Source organism: Ooceraea biroi, chromosome 9 (assembly GCF_003672135.1).
Source record: "Ooceraea biroi isolate clonal line C1 chromosome 9, Obir_v5.4, whole genome shotgun sequence".
NCBI classification, from domain to species: domain Eukaryota; kingdom Metazoa; phylum Arthropoda; class Insecta; order Hymenoptera; family Formicidae; genus Ooceraea; species Ooceraea biroi.
The window spans coordinates 5,639,534-5,660,655 of record NC_039514.1 but is presented as its reverse complement, the minus strand read 5'-3'; the positions used below and the strand labels follow the sequence as shown (position 1 = coordinate 5,660,655).

The following is a 21,122-nucleotide window of genomic DNA, read 5'->3' as shown; positions in this document are numbered from 1 at the left end:
TCTTCCTTGTTTATTATTTAAATAATCTAAAGATTACGAATAAGTTTCTCGTTTAACTTCTGGTTGAAAGTTACATATTAACTCCTGTATGAATACATAGATTGATACGAATATTGTAGTGTAGACTGGGGATATTCTATGCTTTAATATGCTAAGGTTGTCATGCAAGGGTCATGAGGCCACAAGCAACTATGCACGCATTCATCTAAGAGATGAAGGAGAATATTGGGAGAGATGTAGGTCATGATAACATTGATATAGTGCGTTTTGGGGTGAGCGCCGAAGAGGTAGTTTTGAAAAAAGAACAGTCTGTATTTGTGATAATGAAAATATGTCTTATGTGTCATTAAAAGTATTGTTAGTGCGTGTGATAGTATAACAGTTCGTGGTTCTGCTTAATGATGATAGTGTCCTTATTTTTTAATATCAGCGAAGGCTAGTATTCAAGTGGCGCGTTCTTATTTCCAGACCGGGTATGCGAGAGGAGTAAAGATGTCTTAAGATGCTAATACGACATGTGGTATGGTTTCAGAATATCTGCATGAATTATACTTGTAATTTATGTGTCTTAAAGTCAGAATCTAACAATTGAGAATGAGTCACCATAAGTAGAGTAATTTAATAATATATTAATAGATTTTCTGTTGTTTTGCATAGAGATATCCGCGATTGTAGTGTTGGCGGCAAATTGTGTTCAGTGATTCATTAGTTTTTGAGGAGTCCTTTTTTTTAAAAGATTCTTCTTATGGCTCTTGTAATACTTGGCGGTGCTGTTTTTTGTACCGTTTTGTGTCAAAGAAAGTAATTTTGTTTTTTGATGTTCACACTATTTTGTACGTGGTGGGGTAGTGAAGTATGTTTATTCTTTTTTTATTAATATATGAGGATATGAGAGCTCACATATCCTGTCAGTACTATAGGTTTGGTTTAAAAAGGTGATTAATTTACGGATGTTATAAAATAGGTTAAAATGGGTATAGTTGACGTATATTTGTATGCACAGAAGTCCAAGTATATGCGATAGGAAAAAGAGTTTACCCCTCGTCGTTTTTATTTCGTGTAGGTAAGATAGAATAGAGATAGTGATACATTCGTGCAAAGTGAGAGTGAAGATATTCCGGAATTAGTTAATAAAATCATAAAATGTTACTTTTGTTTATTCATTCAATAATTTATTTTTCACCAGTTCAAGAAATAGCTGCCCTCGATTCGGAGTTGCAATACCACATGTTCCAACGCTTCAAGGGTGGGGTCATATACGGTTTGTCGGTTTCTAAAAGGGAAAGCAAGTTTTTTTCTTTCGCAGTTTTTCGAGCAAGTTTGAACCCTCAGAATGTTTGTCCTAAACCATTTTTTTGAAAATGTCGAATGAAGTAAAGAATTTACATTTTTTTCGGGTTAGGTGCACAGGGCTCGCCTGCCTATTCTGATACGGCGCGCAGGGTACAAGGGGTCGACCCTCATGCAACGGTCTTGTTCCTCTTTACAAATAAAACTTACTTCGTTTAGATGAAGAGCTAAGGTATTTCTAATAGATATGAGTTCTGTAACGAGTGCTTCTAAGCTATTTCAAGCGATTATTCATTTAGTTGCGTTCGGTTGCGTGATACGGACGATTCTCGTTGTTTGTGGGGAGACTGTTTCACGATGAAATAGGTGTCTAAAAGCTCGTCGAGATGTCATAGGAAGTGAACAGGAAGTTCGACAACGAGTTTTACGCGCGAAGCGAAAAAGATGCCGCCCAATTAGGGCAAGCAGCGGTGGTGGGGATCCAAGCGACGTCCGAGCACGCGACGCGGAGCCCGGATAAGCATGTTGCGCCTCGCTAATAAACCAACAAATGGATGGCAAACCTTGTATCAGGAGATTCACCTGTATGGCCCAGTGAATTGACGTATGACGTTGTAATTCGTGAAGTAATAATTTATGTGTAATAGATAAACGATGTTCCAAAATTTAAACGTCGTTTTTCTTCAAAACCATGTTTTGTAGAATGTCGGTTAAATGAAAACTTAAAGACGGATTTAAACGATCTGCCTGTTTTTATTGAAAGCTTATAAAAAATCGCTTGTCGTGTCGTATTCCGATTTTAAAATTCCAATTTTTCTAATTTTTTTTTTTAAGACAAACAAAACATGAATATGTCTGTGCCGAAATATCGGCATTCATAACTTAAAAGGTCCGCCATTTGTTGAAATGTTAATTTTAAAAATCTTGGATACGACAGAACAGCATAGAAATTTACTCTTCTTAAGATGCGTGTTCTTGGAATTTTGTGTTTCAGATAGAAATCGGCCACGAGAATTATATGTACCGCGTGTGTACCATATCTCTCAATAAGAGAGAAATATTGCGTGGGGACGCTCCGTAGGGTTGGTCAAGTAACAATGCTAGACTCTTGCTAGTGAGTTGAGATTGTATTTTTGGGCCAAGATTTCCAGTAGATATTTAAGTAATCGTGTCGGCGTATAGTATTCTGGTGATGGGGATTGAATGCTATCCGGGACCGTGTCAGGAAGGCTGGAGTGGACTAGCGCTCTTCGATCTTGAGATTGGTGATAGGCCGGAAAAGTTTGACCAGCCTGGTACCGTTGATATCGGAACAAAGGAATGTGGTTACTGATGGTAACTTGTGCATGGGAATTGATGGAGCTGTTAGCAGAAGTTTGCTTCTGAGGCATGTTAAGACCACCCCCTTTTCATGCATATATCCCGTATTGTTGAGATGGGAATTAACCTCCCACCGTTGCAGCACCTGTGTTACTGTGATGGGCGAGTAAAGCCCCCCACGCCTTTGCAGGCAATACCAAACGTATGTAATGTAGCACTAAAAGCCACCCACCTTTTGCAGCTGACCATAGAATAGCAGTACATGGCAAGTTAAACCCTCACCTTTCACAGGCCACATGGAATGCTCGAGGGCTCTAAAGCTCCTCCGCGTCTTCCAGGCCGAATGTAATGGTGCGAGATAGCCCGCGCGTCTTCTGTAAATCTAACCCAGTGTGAAATCAACGTGAATCGTCTGATTAACCTCAGAATAGGTGAACTATATCGCAAGTAAACAACCATTAACCAATGCGCAGAATCATTATATAAAATAATTTCAAGATCGGGCATAAAAGCAATCCATTATAGAATACAAGTACAGAATGGAAATATGCCAAAAGATTAAACCATTGAAAATGTAAAAACCTAACCTAACTTAACCTAACCTAACCTAACCTAGCTTCGTCCCTCCCCCACCGGGATCCGTGCCGTGTACCACGTGATCAAAATCTGTACGGTAAAATTTATTACACTAGCTCCGGCGGGGGGGAAGAGCGAAGCCCCTGCCCCCCGCCCTCCCGCGAAGCGGGCTGAAAACGAGCGTATGTGCCCGAGGCTCCACTTTCGGAAAATATAACCTAACCAAGGTTGGGTTGGGTTGGTTAGGTTAGGTTAGGTTAGGTTAAAGCAGAGAAATTTGTACTTATATTAAAAGAAACTATTCTATATATTAACGATTCACTGCTTTAAATGACTTCAAAATAACTACTACATTTTCGAAACTTCTTTTCTTAATAACTTTTTAATAAACAATGACCGCCGGCTAAAATCTTCTGAAGGTCACTCAGGAGGGTGACCTCTATAACATATGTCAAGGTCAAGGTCATCGGGGCTGGCTCCCCTATTATGCATAATTACCAAGAATAATATGTATGAAGACTTCAAGAGAAACATATAAATTAAGGCCCCTGAGTACTCACCGCGGCCATGCAATTATGACGTCAGAAGCGAGAAATGACACGCTGAGAATTCTTCGTGCCATTTTCTAATAAAAAGATATTTTGATAAAAAAACACTACAGATCGCTTCAGCACACTTGTAAAATATACCGAAACTAAGCTTTTTCTGTTAACAGTCAATCTACAGTCGTAAAATGACTGTGATATGAGAATTGGTTATGTGGAATGACTGTGCATGTGCAAACTATTTTCATATTACAGGCATTTTACGACTGTAAGATTGACTGTTAACAGAAAAGCTTAGTTTTCTGGTATATTTTACAAGTGTGCTTGAAGCGTATCTGTAGTGTTTTTTTTTATCAAAATATCTTTTTATATAGAAAATGGCATTCAAGAATTCTCAGCGTGTCATTTCTTCGTCTTCTTGAGAATCGTCATATATTCAAGCAATTGGCCGCGGTGAGTACTCAGGAGCCTTTAACTTAAAAAAATAATTTTATTCATTATCAATATCTATTGAATGCTCTCATAGCTGTCATTGCTATATTTATTCCAAATCTTCAATGTTATTATTGTTAGGTTCATTTTGTTGTCTATTTCTCTCGTCTTCATGGTTGCCATCTTCATTATATAAAGCATCTGCAGCCGCAGTTTCTCCGGTTCCCTTGTTATACCTGGGTGTCTACCCTTGGCATTCCAAAATCGTTGCTTTACAATTTTCAAGGATCCAATAATCTCTTTTTGGAATTTTTTCCAGGTTGGTTTGGGGTAGTATCGATCGCAACAAAATTACCTTTTTAAAAAAGGTACAAACAAGCGCCAAGCATACGTGCCCGAAGAACACGTTCAAAGATGACCTCTATAAAACTAATGATATCAACAAATTTCGCCAATTATAAAAATGAGTATTTATGCAAACCAAAAAATCTATTATATTTATTCTATTTATTACATCTATTATATTTTTATACAACTAAATATTTTAATACATATAAATATTTCAATACAAATAAGTGTTTTTCAAAATACTTGGCGCTGCTAAACCGATTCAATAATTGTCTTACAAGGAGAGGTCGCGGGTTGATACCAACCGATTTCGCTCTTTCTTTTTCTATAAATAGTACTCGATATTAGGTATTATTGAGCAACAGGAGAGAATGCGCTTCTCACGCGTTTTCGAAAAAATTCAGATTGCGAATTTCGAGCGCTGCATATGGCAGTGAGGTAGATGATTTCGTCGAAGAGCGCGTGGCTCGGTGTTAGAGCGCTAGACTACGAGTCGCAGCATTGATCGCACACAACGATCGGGTCTCTTACACAATGCCGGTTATAGGTGAGGTAAACACGAGCGAGCAAAATAGTTATCGGAACACCTCACCTATACGCGAGAAAGTTTATAAGTGACGCGCTTTCTTAGTGTGCGTCACACGTATTTTCGGACGGCATTAATGCCGTTGTTCGTACATACGAGTATAAACTATTTTTGTGAAGTTAGTTTTATGAAGAACACACACACGCGCGCGCGCACACACACACACACACTCATACACGCACACATACGCACGCACACACGCACACACACACACAAAAGAAGTGTAAATCCAACCGTGCAACCTCCACGCGGTACACCTTGGGTAATTCTAATGCCGGCGGTACTGTGTAACCTTCAAGCCTTATAAGTCAAAAAGTACGTAAGAGAAAAAAAATTTATTATAGCGTTTCGAAAAGCTTTCGAGCTAAGCTACAAGCATATGTAATAAAAAATAGGGATTTCCATTTAAGATTTTTATGTTGACCATGACCGGGCTTTTCAAGGTCATACCAAGGTCAAATATATATCATCATCTAATAGATTTTTTTAAGCCCTATACTTTTTGTTTGAAACCTTTTTCCACTAAATCATTATTTTCCAAGATTTTTAACCGTTCCGGAACTTTTTGCCAGCACTGTATAAAACTATAAATTAACCATTATTTCGTGTACAAATATAATGAAAAAAAATCGTTCCGACAAAAATTTCACCTACCGGGATTCAAACCAGCAATGCTGCGACTCGTAGTCTAGCGCGCTAACACCGAGCCACGCGCTCTTCGACGAAATCGTCTATCTCACTGCCATATGCAGCGCTCGAAATTCGCAATCTGAATTTTTTCGAAAACGCGTGAGAAGCGCATTCTCTCCTGTTGCTCAATAATACCTAATATCGAGTACTATTCATAGAAAAAGAAAGAGCGAAATTGGTTGGTACCAACCCGCGACCTCTCCTTGTTAGTATTTAAATAATCTAAAGATTACAATAATTTCCTTAAACTCTAAATTACATAATAACTCGCTGAAATACATATATGTACAAATGTAGTTAAACTTATTCTATGCTTAATTCTAATGTCACACATACACACACATGCACGCATTCACAAGAGAGAAAGAAAGAGAATGAGGCAATTAACATAATGATTCGGTTTGGTAGCGCCAAGTATTTTGAAAAAAAACACTTATTTGTATTAATAAAATATTTCTATGTATTAAAATATTTAGTCGTATAAAAACATCTGCTTAATATTATTATGTCCTTTATTTTTTAATATCAAAGGCTAGTATTCATAGTCCGTTCTTATTTCCAGACGATCTGAAGTAATGTCTTAAGATGCTAATACGACTGTGTGATTGGTTTCAAATATCTTATGATTATACTTAAGATGGTCTTAAATCAGAATCTACAATGAATATCAGCCAAAGAGTAATAATAAAGTAATAGATTTTCTGGTTTGCATAAATACCCATTGTAGTTGGCGCAATTTGTTCATATCATTAGTTTTGTAGAGTCCTTTTTTAAAAGAACTTCAGGCGCGAATACTTGGCGCTTTTTTTGTACCTTTTTCAAAAAAGGTAATTTTGTTGTGATTTCACACATTTTGTAGTGTGAAGTATGTTATTCTTTTTTATAATATATGAGGAGATGAAAGCCACAGTCCTGTCAGTCAAGGTTTTTAAAAGTATTAATTTACATGTTTAAAATATAAAATTATATTACGTATATTTATGCACAGAAGTCAATATATGCAAGAAAAAAAGAGTTTACCCCCGTCGTTTTTTATTTCGTTTAGTAAATAAATATAAATATACATTCTGCAAAAAAAGTATCCGGAATTAGTTAATAAAACATAAATTACTTGTTTATTCATCAATATTGATTTTGTCACCTTCAAAATAGGCCCCATCGGATGCAATACACATGTGCCAACGCTTAAGGGGGCATATACGTTTGTCGGTTTCAAAAAGCGATTTTTTTTCTTTCCATTTTTCGACAGTTTGAACCTTCAAGAATGTTGTCCTAAAACCATTTTTTGAAATTCGAATAAGTAAAAAAGTTACGAGTTTTGTCGGGCAGTGCACAGGCGTGCGCCTGCCGTTTCTGAAGCGGCGCGCAGGTAGAAGGGTCGGACCCTCATGCAACGGTTTCTTTTGTCCTCTTTACAATAAAACTTACTTTTGAGATTGAAGTATAGGTATTTTCTAATAGATGATGATGCTGTAAGCAGTGCTCTAAGCTATTTTCAAGCCGATTATTCATTTAGTTGGCGTCGGTTGCGTGATACGGACGATTCTCGTTGTTTGTGGAGTACGTGTCACGATGAAATAGGTGTAAAAGCTCTCGAGAGTCATAGGAAGTGAACAAATTTCGAAAAAGTTTTACGCGCAAGCGAAAAATGCCGCCCAATAGGTGGCAAGCGGTGTATCCAAGCGGACGTCCGAGCACGCGACGCGGGAGGCCCGAATAAGCAGTCGCCTCGCTAAAAACCAACAAATGGAGGCAAACCTTGTACAGGAGGATTCCCTGTATGGCCCAGGAATTGACGATGACGTGTAAGTTGAATAAATTTAGTTTTATAATAGAGTAAACTTGTTCCAAAACTTTAAACGCGTTTTTCTCAAAACCATGTTTTTAAAGTCGGTTACAATGATAACTTGAAGACGGATTAACCGATCTGCCTTTTTTTTATTGAAAGCTTATAAAAATCGCTTGTCGTTGTCGTATCCGATTTTAAAAATTCCAATTCTTTCTATTTTTTTTTTAAACAAACAAAACTGAAATTTTGTGCCGAAAATCGGCATTCTAACTTTAAAGGTCCGCCATTTTGTTGAAAATTTGAATTTTAAAAATCGGATACGACAACGACAAGGAAATTTACTCTTCTTTAAGATGCCGTTTGAATTTTGTGTTTCAGATGAACGGGCACGGAGATATTATTGTAACCGCGTGTTACGATTCTCATCAATAGAGAAAGATATTCTGGGGGACGCGCCGGTAGGGTTGTCAACAACTGCTGAGACTCTGCTAGTGAGTTGAGATGTTTATTTTTGGGCCAAGGATTTTCCAGTAGTATAAGTAACGGTCGGCGTATAGTATTCTGGATGGTGGCTTGAAGACTATCCGGACGTTTCAGGAAGGACTGGGAGTTGTGACTAGCGCTCTTGCGATTCTTAGATTCGGGTGATAGGGCCGGAAAAGTTTGACCAGCCTTTACCGTTGATTCGGGAACAAGGGAATGTGGTTCTGAGGTACTTCGTGCACTGGGAATTGATGAAGCTGTTAGAGAAGTTTGCTTCTGGGCATGTAAAGCCCCCACCTTTTCAGGCAATATCCCGTATTTGTGAGATGGGCAAGTTAAGCCCCCACCTTTGCGGGCACCTGTACTGTATGGGCGAGTAAAGCCCCCCACGCCTTTGCAGGCAATACCAAACGTGTAATTGTAGGCACTAAAAGCCCCCACCTTTGCAGGCTGACCAGAGAATAGCAGTATGGGCAAGTAAAGCCCCCACCTTTACAGGCACCATGTAATGCTCGAGCTCGTAAAGCTCCCCGCGTCTTTCCAGCCGAATGTAATGGGTGGGCGAGTATAGCCCCGCGTCTTTGTAAATCAACCCAGTGAAAATTACCAACGTGAATCGCTGATTAACCTCAGAATAAGGTGAATATACGCCAGTAACAAACCATTAACCAATGCGGCAAATCATTAATAAAATAATTCAAGATCGGTCATAAACCAATGCCATATAGAAATACAAACAAATGTGAAATATGCCAAAAGATAAACCATTGAAATGTTGTTCCGTACTTTTTTATATATCGCTTTTTTTTTATTATGATTTCGTTTGGGTATTTCGCGGCGTCGTACGTCACTGGGCTATTGTCGCCGTTTCGTTGTTTTTCCCGAGTCGCGCGACGCGATCGCGAGCTCGTAGAATCAGAACGAGTCCGTACGGGCATGCGAACAGAAGCAGAAGCAGCCCAAGTATATTTCTATATAGTGCGATTAGTGGACTGTAAAAAGTAAACTCGTTTGTGCTCTAAATATAATAAGTAAAACGAAGCTCAAAATATTTTCTCGCCCCACCTGGAAATACGTGGAGACGAGGGCGTCATTACAGACGCGGCGGATCGACACGACACAGGGTCGTGGCTCGATTGCATCGAAAGGTGCGACACCGCGCACGAGGCACGGAAGCTTCACAAAACAAATGTATCATTCGTAAGATAAATAGTTGAGATCGGTCATACGCCAATATGATAAATACATAGCAAAGAAATGTGAACACATGCCAAAAAATAAACCATTGAGAGGTCTCAATTAATGCATAAAATGGTTAGCAATCAGTCAAACGCCAATACGATTGTAACGTACCGCTGTGCAACGGATAGCTCGCGAGTAACCCAGGTCGGTGAGATCGTATGCGATAGGGCGGGTAGTTGAGTGAGTAGCCTCGGTTGATAAGAGAACGTGGATTTATTCAGGTTCTATTCCGGATAATACATATTGAACGTCGGACTTACAACCAACGACGGAATGCGCGAACTTATAACTAGCGACGGAATACGCGAACTTAGAACTAAGGGCCGCTCAGTACGCGGGCTTGCGGTGGAGTGCCGCTCAGTACGCGGGCTTGCGGTGGAGTGCCGCTCAGTACGCGGGCTTGCGGTGGAGTGCCGCTCAGTACGCGGGCTTGCGGTGGAGTGACGTTCATACGCGGGCTTGCGGTGGAGTTGCAGGATCGGTTGTCGCTCAATACGCGGACACGGAAGGCCAGAGTCGGAGCGCTCTGGTCGGGAAATGGTGTCGGTTTCTTCGCTCGCCGCGCTTATATATTGCCGGTTTGGGGGTGCGGGGTCTGGTAGCGTGGTGCGGGGGGGTCGCCGCGGTGGGGAAGCGGAATCGGCGGCTCTTTCGCGACCCGCAGTGGCGTCGCGCTCGCTTTGCGGATTGCATTGGCGTAGGATGCGCGTGACTTCGTCACACGATGGAAAATACATATTACTAACAAGGAAAGGTACGGAAGTGTCCCCCTCCGATTTTGATGAACTTTGAATATGTTGTTTTCCAGCTCAAAATAAGGGACATGTATTTTTTTATACGTGCCCTAACTCACTTTTAGGGGGTTAAACACCCCTTTGAAAAAGTCGGTGTTTATCTTTCGAGGCGAATATCTTGGAAACTATTAAACATAGAAAAATTGTTTTCGAATAAAAAATGAATGGCTTTGAGAGTACTTTAAAAGAGAATAAGGAACAAAATTTTTTAGTTTCTTATTTTTTTAAATACCCCCACCACTCATCATTTTTTTTCAGAATTTTGAAATTTTGTTATCACCAATAGAAAGCTTATTTTTTTATGAATTCAACCATGTATAATAAAGTTGCGTTCCGAGAAATCATTTTCGAGAATTAATTACAAACGCCTCCGTATATACGCTATTTGTGCCCGTCCATGTGACCGATTTCTTTACGCAACACATTTTGTCCGCATCTTCTCTTAATAACAGATGACTACATCATAACTGGTAAAACATATTTTGTAACGAACAAAAGAGAACTTTAATATGTCAAAAGTCAAGTTGAATGCGTCGTGTAACAGATTACTATGCGGCGAGACAGACTAATTTTAGAGGCTTCCTTCATTAATAACAATAGACGGATAGATGTATACATTACATGTTGCACTTATTTATTACTTATTGTTTTAGGTAGAAATGATAGTAATATCTTAAGACATCATAGATCGCAGCTATTTCTATAACTTTAATTTAAAATCTACGGAAAAGATGAAATAGGTGGAAAAATTGAATTGTAATAGAACAATACAAGAACGTTGTAAGTGATATGAAATAGATAATGTAGACATATATATCATTTGAGCAGTAGTATAAAATGCCGTCACTTTGCCAGCGTCACTCTAGTACATTACACTGTCTTATCATGTACTATTATCGCAGTATGTTTTGTACGACCTTTTACTATTAATGGGCAAGAGCAGCATTATGGCAGAGAATATTTAGTAATATGTTTATTAGAAAATAGAACAAAGATCAGATCTGTTCATAATGCTGGAGAGCATAGCAGAGATATTGGACAGTTAAGAAATCGTGTAGAATTTATACGTAATAGAGATAGTAGAGATGAAAGTCATCGATGAGTCAGAATAAATAATACGTAAATGAAAATTAAGATTTTTTTCAAGAAAGGTAACTAAACTTTAAATACTTATATAATTTAAATAATAAAATAAAAAAGTAATATGTATCAAAATATAATAATTGTTTTACAATTTTAACTTACAATTGTAGTTTGCAACTAATTGTAAAAGGAGTACGGAAAAGATGAAATAGGTGGAAAAATTGAATTGTAATAGAACAATACAAGAACGTTGTAAGTGATATGAAATAGATAATGTAGACATATATATTATTTGAGCAGTAGTATAAAATGCCGTCACTTTGCCAGCGTCACTCTAGTACGTTACACTGTCTTATCGTGTACTATTATCAGTGTGAATTATTAATAGCTACGAGTAGTAGGTATGTATTGATATTTTGAAAATGTCTACTAATCTTTATATGTTTTTTTCACAATTTTACAATTTTATTATTTTTTGTCAAATATAATATAACTTTATATTAGTCATGTTTTTCTTACAGTATAGCAAAGATATTTCTTGGTACTTCGGATCTTTTGTAGAAAATATGTAGAAAATACGCAGACGTTTATGTATTACGTTATTCAACTTCTTTATTGAAACAGACCTCCCTTGAAAAACAAATATTTTAAAAAAGGTACGCAATACTATGTATGCTTGTTATTAAAATGAGAATAAAATATTTATTTAAATGCCGTATTATAATGTAAATACAATAAAATGTGTTACTATTCTTTAAGCACGATTATTAATTATGTTTTAAACATGTATGCATGTATGTACGTAATTTATTGTGTATAATTTTTAAAGCAAAATGCAATTCAATCCGAGAAACGTCATAATACTGCTGTTTACTGCTGCTACTTTTAATTTGCCACAAACTCCTGTTACAAATGAGGAAATGGAAGTAAAAGAGAAAATAGAAAACATGCTGCAAAAAATGTACGAGGATAAATACGAAATTGAAGAAGAAGATTCTCTTGATTTTGAAAATTCATTTGATATACCTGAAACAGAACCAGTAGCAGAGAAAGAAGAAAATGAAAACGAAATAACATATGTAAAGGAAATGATATGTGTAAATGATGATATTCCAATTGAATATAAAAGAAATGCTGTTGAGTTTTGGAAACCTGTTAATTCAATTAAGACAAAACCTCTCGAGTCTGTGAAACATAGATTTCGGAAAGTTACATCCTTACGTCAATTACGAAGATGGCAAGAACAAGTGAATAGAGGTGGAACTAGATTGCAGAAGCTGAAAGAAATTGCATCATATACATTAGAGAAATTCAAAGAAGGTCTTGAGAAAGGAGTAATTATTCACGACACTGATATTACTCGATGGGCCCTGAAAGCGCAACAGGAAATAAATGCACCAGGATTTACAGCATCAATTGGATGGGTAAAAAGATTTAAGCTAGCACATAATATTGTTTCCCGAAAAATTACAAAATTTGTTACAAAAAAGACTTTGCAATCAAAGAAAATCTGATAACCGAAAGCAATAGGTTTATTGACAATGTTAAAGATTATATTACGCGCTATGGACTTGAAAATGTTTATAATTCAGATCAAAGCGGATTTCAATTAGAATTTCACTCTGGTCGTTCTTTAGCAATCCAAGGTACAAAAAAGGTTGAGTGCACGGCACGGTCGATATCGGCAACTACACATAGTTACACTATACAACCGACAATTTCAGCTGATGGTAGATTATTATCGCCTCTTTTTATTGTTTTAAAAGAACGCACTGGATCATTCGGTCCGAGAGTACAAGAAGTAATGTTTAGAGAAAACAATATTTATGTTATGGCTTCTCAATCTGGAAAATTAACATCACATCATTTTGAGATTTGGTTAAGAGAAGTTTATTTTCCAAATGTTGGTTCTAAATCGGTTTTGTTACTGGATTCTTGGAGTGGACATTGTCCAAATGTAATTGCAAGAAATAAACCAGAATCTGCAGAAGATGCATTTTTTCTAACTATACCAGCAGGGACAACGGGTCGAATACAACCATTAGATGTGTATGGTTTTCGCTTGTGGAAAAATTTATAAAACATTTTTCGGATATTGTCATACTTCTAGATTTAGAAATCAACCTTCATTCGCGAGATGCCATTTTAAAATTACAATCATTAACACATTTTCAATTTTCATCACCAAGATTAGAAATGTATTTAAATATGCATGGTATAAAAGCGGTTATAGAACATAGACCAGCGGAATTTGAAACGCCAGTTGACTTTTGTTTTAAAACAAATTTTAAACCGACATGCGATGTTTGTGGCGGCATTGCTATAATTACTTGCGCATGGTGTAAGAAATCTCTTTGTATACAACATTTCTTTCATGGCCATCATCTTTGTTATAATTTTGACCCATAAATATTTACATTATTCCAAATTGTATTAACAATTTGTTTTATTTGTAATTTTGTTTCAATATTGTTACACAATACATTATATTACATATTATAACAAAATTGTTTATTTTCATCAATAAAACATTGATAAAATATATATAATTTAATAAAGAAATATATAATATAATATATGTGTGTTTATTTCTATTTTTCCTTATACTATTCCTCGACCAAACTAGAAGATAGGTGCAGACTTCCATTACCAGGGATCCATAGCACATGCCTGTACTTCCTCGTCATTACCGTACTCCTTTTACAATTAGTTGCAAACTACAATTGTAAGTTAAAATTGTAAAACAATTATTATATTTTGATACATATTACTTTTTTATTTTATTATTTAAATTATATAAGTATTTAAAGTTTAGTTACCTTTCTTGAAAAAAATCTTAATTTCATTTACGTATTATTTATTCTGACTCATCGATGACTTTCATCTCTACTATCTCTATTACGTATAAATTCTACACGATTTCTTAACTGTCCAATATCTCTGCTATGCTCTCCAGCATTATGAACAGATCTGATCTTTGTTCTATTTTCTAATAAACATATTACTAAATATTCTCTGCCATAATGCTGCTCTTGCCCATTAATAGTAAAAGGTGTACAAAACATACTGCGATAATAGTACATGATAAGACAGTGTATGTACTAGAGTGACGCTGGCAAAGTGACGGCATTTTATACTACTGCTCAAATGATATATATGTCTACAATTATCTATTTCATATCACTTACAACGTTCTTGTATTGTTCTATTACAATTCAATTTTTCACCTATTTCATCTTTTCCGTAGATTTTAAATTAAAGTTATAGAAATAGCTGCGATCTATGATGTCTTAAGATATTAACTATCATTATCTACCTAAAACAATAAGTAATAAATAAGTGCAACATGTAATGTATACATCTATCCGTCTATTGTTATTAATGAAGGAAGCCTCTAAAATTAGTCTGTCTCGCCGCATAGTAATCTGTTACACGACGCATTCAACTTGACTTTGACATATTAAAGTTCTCTTTTGTTCGTTACAAAATATGTTTACCAGTTATGATGTAGTCATCTGTTATTAAGAGAAGATGCGGACAAAATGTGTTGCGTAAAGAAATCGGTCACATGGACGGGCACAAATAGCGTATATACGGAGGCGTTTGTAATTAATTCTCGAAAATGATTTCTCGGAACGCAACTTTATTATACATGGTTGAATTCATAAAAAATAAGCTTTCTATTGGTGATAACAAAATTTCAAAATTCTGAAAAAAATGATGAGTGGTGGGGGTATTTAAAAAAATAAGAAACTAAAAAATTTTGTTCCTTATTCTCTTTTAAAGTACTCTCAAAGCCATTCATTTTTTATTCGAAAACAATTTTTCTATGTTTAATAGTTTCCAAGATATTCGCCTCGAAAGATAAACACCGACTTTTTCAAAGGGGTGTTTAACCCCCTAAAAGTGAGTTAGGGCACGTATAAAAAAATACATGTCCCTTATTTTGAGCTGGAAAACAACATATTCAAAGCTCATCAAAATCGGAGGGGGATACTTCCGTACCTTTCCTTGTAAGTGTGAACATTTGCAAGACATAACTCATATAAATGCATCAATTCATAAAAATAAAATAATGAAAGATATGTTATACGATAATATGACGAACACATGGGAATAAGGGTGAACATAAACCATACATGAATAATTAAATACAATAACGCAGGTGTAAAACAATAATTAACGCTTGGATAAATCCGATCAGAATAATAGGCACGTATACTATGAATAAAAACCCGTTAAATGCACAAACATAAGCGTAATTGAGTTAGCCATTAACCGAAGAGGTATCAGAAATGTGGACGTGCAATAATACGGAGAAGAATATTCTTTGAATTAACCAAAAAATGCAATATAACTTTAACTTGAGAAAAATCCTTGAATTATATGAATAACTGAGGTGAACGCATGCCAAGGATGAAAACCTTCAAAAACTCAATAATTACAAATGTGCATCGGTATGCAAAATATCATAGAAAGACATAGGTGAACATTCACAGAAAATAATCAGTTACGTATACACAGGAAAAATCATACAGATAAATACAGATAACCACAGACAAATCAGTGATAGAGCATTTCACGAACAGACCAGAAGAATATGATCGGGATTACAATCGTACGACATCGGTAAATGCATAATTTGTTGAATAAGATAATAATAAACGACGTTGAACCATGCAAGAAAAAAATAATAATGTGTTCGTAAACCAACAACAGTAAAAAATGCATGATACAACTATAATCGTTGTTTTAACATTAAGTGAATATATTGAAATGATATTAACGGGAATCAACCAAGAAAGATTGTTAAACACATGAAACTGTATCAACCGATTGCCCTGCATCCAGAAAAGGGGCTTGACTTGCTGCTATATTCGTGATGCCGTAATGGCGGTCTCCAAAATGAGCACTCCGAATCGAACGGATCGGTTCACCGCCAAAAAGCGTATGATACTTATCTCCTCGCCCTTTCGATTCGTAACTAATCTGCTGAGCAGGTTCGTTAGTAATCGTCGTGTACAGTGATCCTTTCTCTCCGATTTGATCATCAAAAACCTCTTTGGACAATTCCACCGCTTTCAATCTCTCCAGTCACACACACGGGAAGACAAAAAAAACTGCCTCGAACAAAAAACTCCTTTCTCCTCCGCTTGTTGAATCGGTTGCTAAGAAACTTGAATCTGCGCCGCGACGAGTATTCCTCCGCGCCTACGCACTACGGTCGTACGGCCGCTCTACGCGCCGGGCGATTCGCGCTCGCTATCAATAGTATCGACTGTTTCCGATACTCCGCGGAATGACGAATCGCGTGCACGGTTAACTACACGACGGTGGAGGGGGAAGATTTTGTAACACTATTATTTCAATAAAATTTGTATAAGAAGTACAAAAGGTGTACTTTATTATGCAACAAGTCCCATTTTTATAGTTTGTGTCTTGGCTCTGCAAAAAATTCATGAAAAATGCCCTTTTTGGGGGGCTCCAACGTATATGCCCCTTAAGTCCTCAAAACACTTTTCAAACGCTGAAGCTGTATTACTTTGAGCTTCTTCGTCGTCGTCGTCGTCGTCGACATGGTCGACATGGTCCTGTCACTCACGCCCTCTCGGTTTCTCATTCACTGGCTCTCGCGCACGCATTCACTCGCTCTCTCGCCCTCTCACTCTCTCATTCACTGGCTTTTTTGCTCTCTCATTCACTCGCTCTCTCGCTCTCCCGCTCTCCCTATCTCCTTTCTTTCCCTTCTTTCCACCTCTCTTATCTTCCCTATCTCCTCCCTCTCCCTTCTTTTTTCCTCGCTCTTCTCCACTTCTCTCCACCACTCTTCTTCCTCTTCATCCACCGCACCTTCCTCTTCTATCTTCCTCTTCCTCTCCTCTTCTTTCTCACGTCTCACCCCTCCACTTTCCTCTCCATCTCTTCTCATTCTTCCTTCTTCTTTTGCCCTTGTCACCTCTTCACTCTTCTTTCTCATCTCTCCCTCCTGCTTTTCATCTTCTACTCCTCTCAGCTTCCTTTTCTCCTTCTCTCCGCTCTTCCTTTCTTCCTCTCTCCTCACCTCCGACCTGCATCCCTCCGCTCCTTCTAACCTCTTTTCCCTTTCATTCTCCTGTTTCGCCCTTTCTTCCTCTCCCTCCTTCATCCCTTTCATCATCACCATCATCTTTCCCATCATCTCCATCATCTTGCCCATCATCTCCTTCATCTCCTTTATTTCTTCTCTAACCTTTTTCGCTCCTTCCATTCTCCATTCACTTTCCTCTTTTCTCTTCCCTCACTAACCTCTCCTTGCCTGATCCTCGATTCACGTGTCAACCATCGACCATGCCTTCGATTTCCAGCTTCGATCATCTCCTTCTGCCGCCCTCTACCGAGTTCCGTTCTTACTACCTCCATCTTCCTGTTTTACCTACCGCCCTTCTTTGTGTCCCTGCTATCTTACGTAATCATTTCCATCCTTTTAACCTCTTTCTCCTCTATTCTCGTAACTCTCCTCCACTCTCTCTCCTCTCATTCTCCTCTCTCTCTTCTCCTTCTTCGTGCCTCTCATCTCCTCTCCCTTCTTTCCGCTTCTCTCATACTTTCCTCTCTCTTCACCTTAACATCCCGAACACTCCTTTCTTTCAACACACCACTCCTACCTGTCCTTTCAATCCACTCTTTCTCCTCTCCTCCTCTTCCTTTTTCTTCTTCTCCATTTGCCCTATCTCTCCGCTCTCTCTCCATCCTTTCTCTCAATTTCTTCCTCCTTTGTCACTTACTCTCACTTATCTCCCCTTTTTCTTTTAGAGCCTTATTCTACACTTCCCACCTCACCAACCGCCATCTTGTCCCCATTATAAGAGTAAGTGATACTTAAATATGGCGTCAAATTTGTTAAATGCATTGCTTTAAATTATTCGAACAATAAACGGTTCAAACAAATCAGGAAGAAGATTGAAAAACATTGAAGTGTGCTGTAGCGGCTTAAATTATAGAGGATTTGGGAGTTGTTCATTACATATGTTATTGACGTAAAGATTCTCTTTTAATATTTTTATATAAAACCTATTTATTACAGTAGTAAGGAAACAAAATGTGAGATACAGTATTACTAGATTTTTAATAATTTTATTTGCAAATAGCATACTTCAATGTTTTTCAATCTTCTTCCTGATTTGTTTGAACCGTTTATTGTTCGAATAATTTAAAGCAATGCATTTAACAAATTTGACGCCATATTTAAGTATCACTTACTCTTATAATATGTTAAATCTTAACGAACGTCACTATACTGTATCCCTCTAAAAAACCTTACAAAGGTAAAAGAATACGCCAAGTACATAAAAAAGCAAAACCAAATATGATGAAATCCATAGTTAACTAGCCAAGTACCTAGAAGCAATTCAGTTTGAGGATTTGTAATTTGAAATAATACTTGGCGTGCCCGAGTCGCATTAAAACGTACGTCCTACCTATAATTTGTGTAAACTCTATGTGTAAATTATTTGTATTGAGTGAGTAATGAAAAGGGATATTTATAATCACTCCGCTAATGTGCAAAACTGTAAACGTATTTGTTTTAATATTACCAAATACAAAGATTTACGAGTCATTAGTGAAAATACTCAAGGCAGTCCAAATTTAGAAGAATGCATGTCCAATGCGACCCGGGCACGCCAAGTATTATTTAAATTACAAATCCTCAAACTGAATTGCTTCTAGGTACTTGGTTAGTTAACTATGGATTTCATCATATTTGGTTTTGCTTTTTTATGTACTTGGCGTATTCTTTTACCTTTGTAAGGTTTTTTAGAGGGATCTCATTACTTTTTGTAAAAATGTTTTATATTTCATTAATTTTTAATGTTTTTATAGAAAAGTACATAAAAATAAAAAATAAGGTACCGAACAATGAGAGTCACTGCATAAACATTGAGCATTACCAAGTTCAGTACATAGACGTCAAGTGCTAACGTATAGCTTATCTGGAATTCATATCATTTGACATGTCACATAAACTTATGATTAAACTATTTCAGGAACTAAAGCCGTAATCAAAAATCTAACGGCACTTTTATAAGATAATATGGGTACAAGCTTTCGGTTGCGACCACTCCAAATAAAAATGGTTCAGTTAATCCTGAAATATTGTAATTAAATGTTAGAATTGTGACGTTTCGTTCTTCTTCTTTTCCGAAATCAGGTTCAGACTCACGTACATATGTTCGCGCATACACATTCAAAGCGATTTTGTATTTTTGTTTTCGTTGCACCACATCGATGACGACGACGACGTTGCACCACGTCGACGACGACGACGACGACGTTGCACCACGTCAACGACGACGACGACCACGACCACGACGACGTTGCCGTATGACGTTGCAGCATGTCGATGTGGTGCAACGTCGTCGTCGTCGTCGACGTGGTGCAACGTCGTCAACATCGACGTGGTGCAACGTCATCGTCGTCGTCGTCGTCGTTGTCGTCGTCGTCAACATCGACGTGGTGCAAAGTCGTCATCCGTCCACGTCGTCGTCGTCGTCGTCGTGCAATCGTCTCCGTCTAATTCTTCTATTTAACTTCCAATTACCTTCATTTATTCACAAATGTAAACGTTGTCAGTCTCTGTTGTCGTATCCGTAATGTTTTCACCGTATGTTTGTATCTCTTAACTTAACCATCACTAAGTTTTCTATCCTCTCTTGCTCATTAATTATATCTGTCATATTATCTTTCAAAGTCATCCGTTTATGTTATTGGCTACTATTTTCCTCTACGATTTTCAGAATTTTATTTACTTTCGTAATTCACTTTTTTTCATAGTATTCTTATCCAGTGTCATTTTTTAATTTCATACTTCTCCACCTAGTTTACATCTATCATATAAATTTAGCATTTGTTTTTTCCTTATTCCGTCTCGTATCTTATCTAACTGTTGCTAACTATTTATTTACAACTTAGTCTAAGTCAACCAAATCTTATTTTCACTGATATCACATCTCGTCAAAAATTGCTCTTTCATTGCTTCTTATTATTTACTAAAACAATAATAAATTAATTGTTACATCTTGTTGAAGTCACTATCCCGTTTCACATTTCAGTATTCCCAATGTTGTATCTAATTTTCTATTAGTTAGTTAATTGTAATAAACACTCCTATTTCCAAAAAACATATATATCCTCCATGACTCTCTCATTTCCCCTTGTGTCGTACCATTGCATCTTGCAATCCTCTATTCGATTTAACAGTAATAACAAAGGATTTTATCATAGGTTTATCATCACTCCCTAAATTATTAAACGTATTTGGTATTTGGTTAAGAATCTCTTAGGAATATAATCATTGATTTCTTACCACTTTGGTGGAGTTCGTTGGATCAACGAGAGCACGCCCATCAACTTCGCTTTGTCCCATGACACGGTCGCACTCCGCCCAATATCATTATCCTGCGCTGGTCCCATCTTCACCGTTACACCCCGGAATCTCCAGTTAATATCTTGGTTCAAACTATCTGATCTCAGTCCGTCTCGGATGTCTCAACGCCCCCATCGTCGAACCACAGAGTGGACACGGGCTCCAAGCGGCAGGATTAATCTATCACATGTACTTCGTTCATTATCATTGTTTCATGATATTTTTTAATATTGTATGTAGTAATACGTTTATCAGACTTCTAATTAACTCTTTGAAAGTATTTTTAACCTTAACGGTAAAACTGCCCATCTCCTTTTCCCGAACATACTATGGATTCTCCGCTTTTTGCTAACCCGATTCATTAGGATATAGTTATATTAGCAACACTAGCGTCGTGGGTTTCGTCTGTCAGATCACCCGTGTCTACGTGAACTTGTCCAGATCTTTATAGTACGTAAAATTAGATTTCTTTTTTATTGAGAAAATCTCTCTATCATAACTATTTATCTATACTAAACATATAAACAAATGTTATCAACCT

General features: G+C 37.1%; 2 protein-coding genes across 5 annotated transcripts in view; one reads left to right on the top strand and one right to left on the bottom strand.

Annotated features, from left to right (window-relative positions):
* The window catches only part of LOC105276633, an 89,686-nt gene that overhangs the window by 17,076 nt on the left and 51,488 nt on the right, over positions 1-21,122 (bottom strand). The gene's annotated exons all lie outside the window — the stretch shown is intronic.
* LOC113562649 lies at positions 10,391-12,692 on the top strand. Its single transcript, XM_026972630.1, has 3 exons — positions 10,391-11,246; positions 11,349-11,834; positions 12,008-12,692. The coding sequence occupies exon 3, from the start codon at positions 12,012-12,014 to the stop codon at positions 12,690-12,692; it is 681 nt and encodes a 226-aa protein (XP_026828431.1). The 5' UTR covers positions 10,391-11,246; positions 11,349-11,834; positions 12,008-12,011.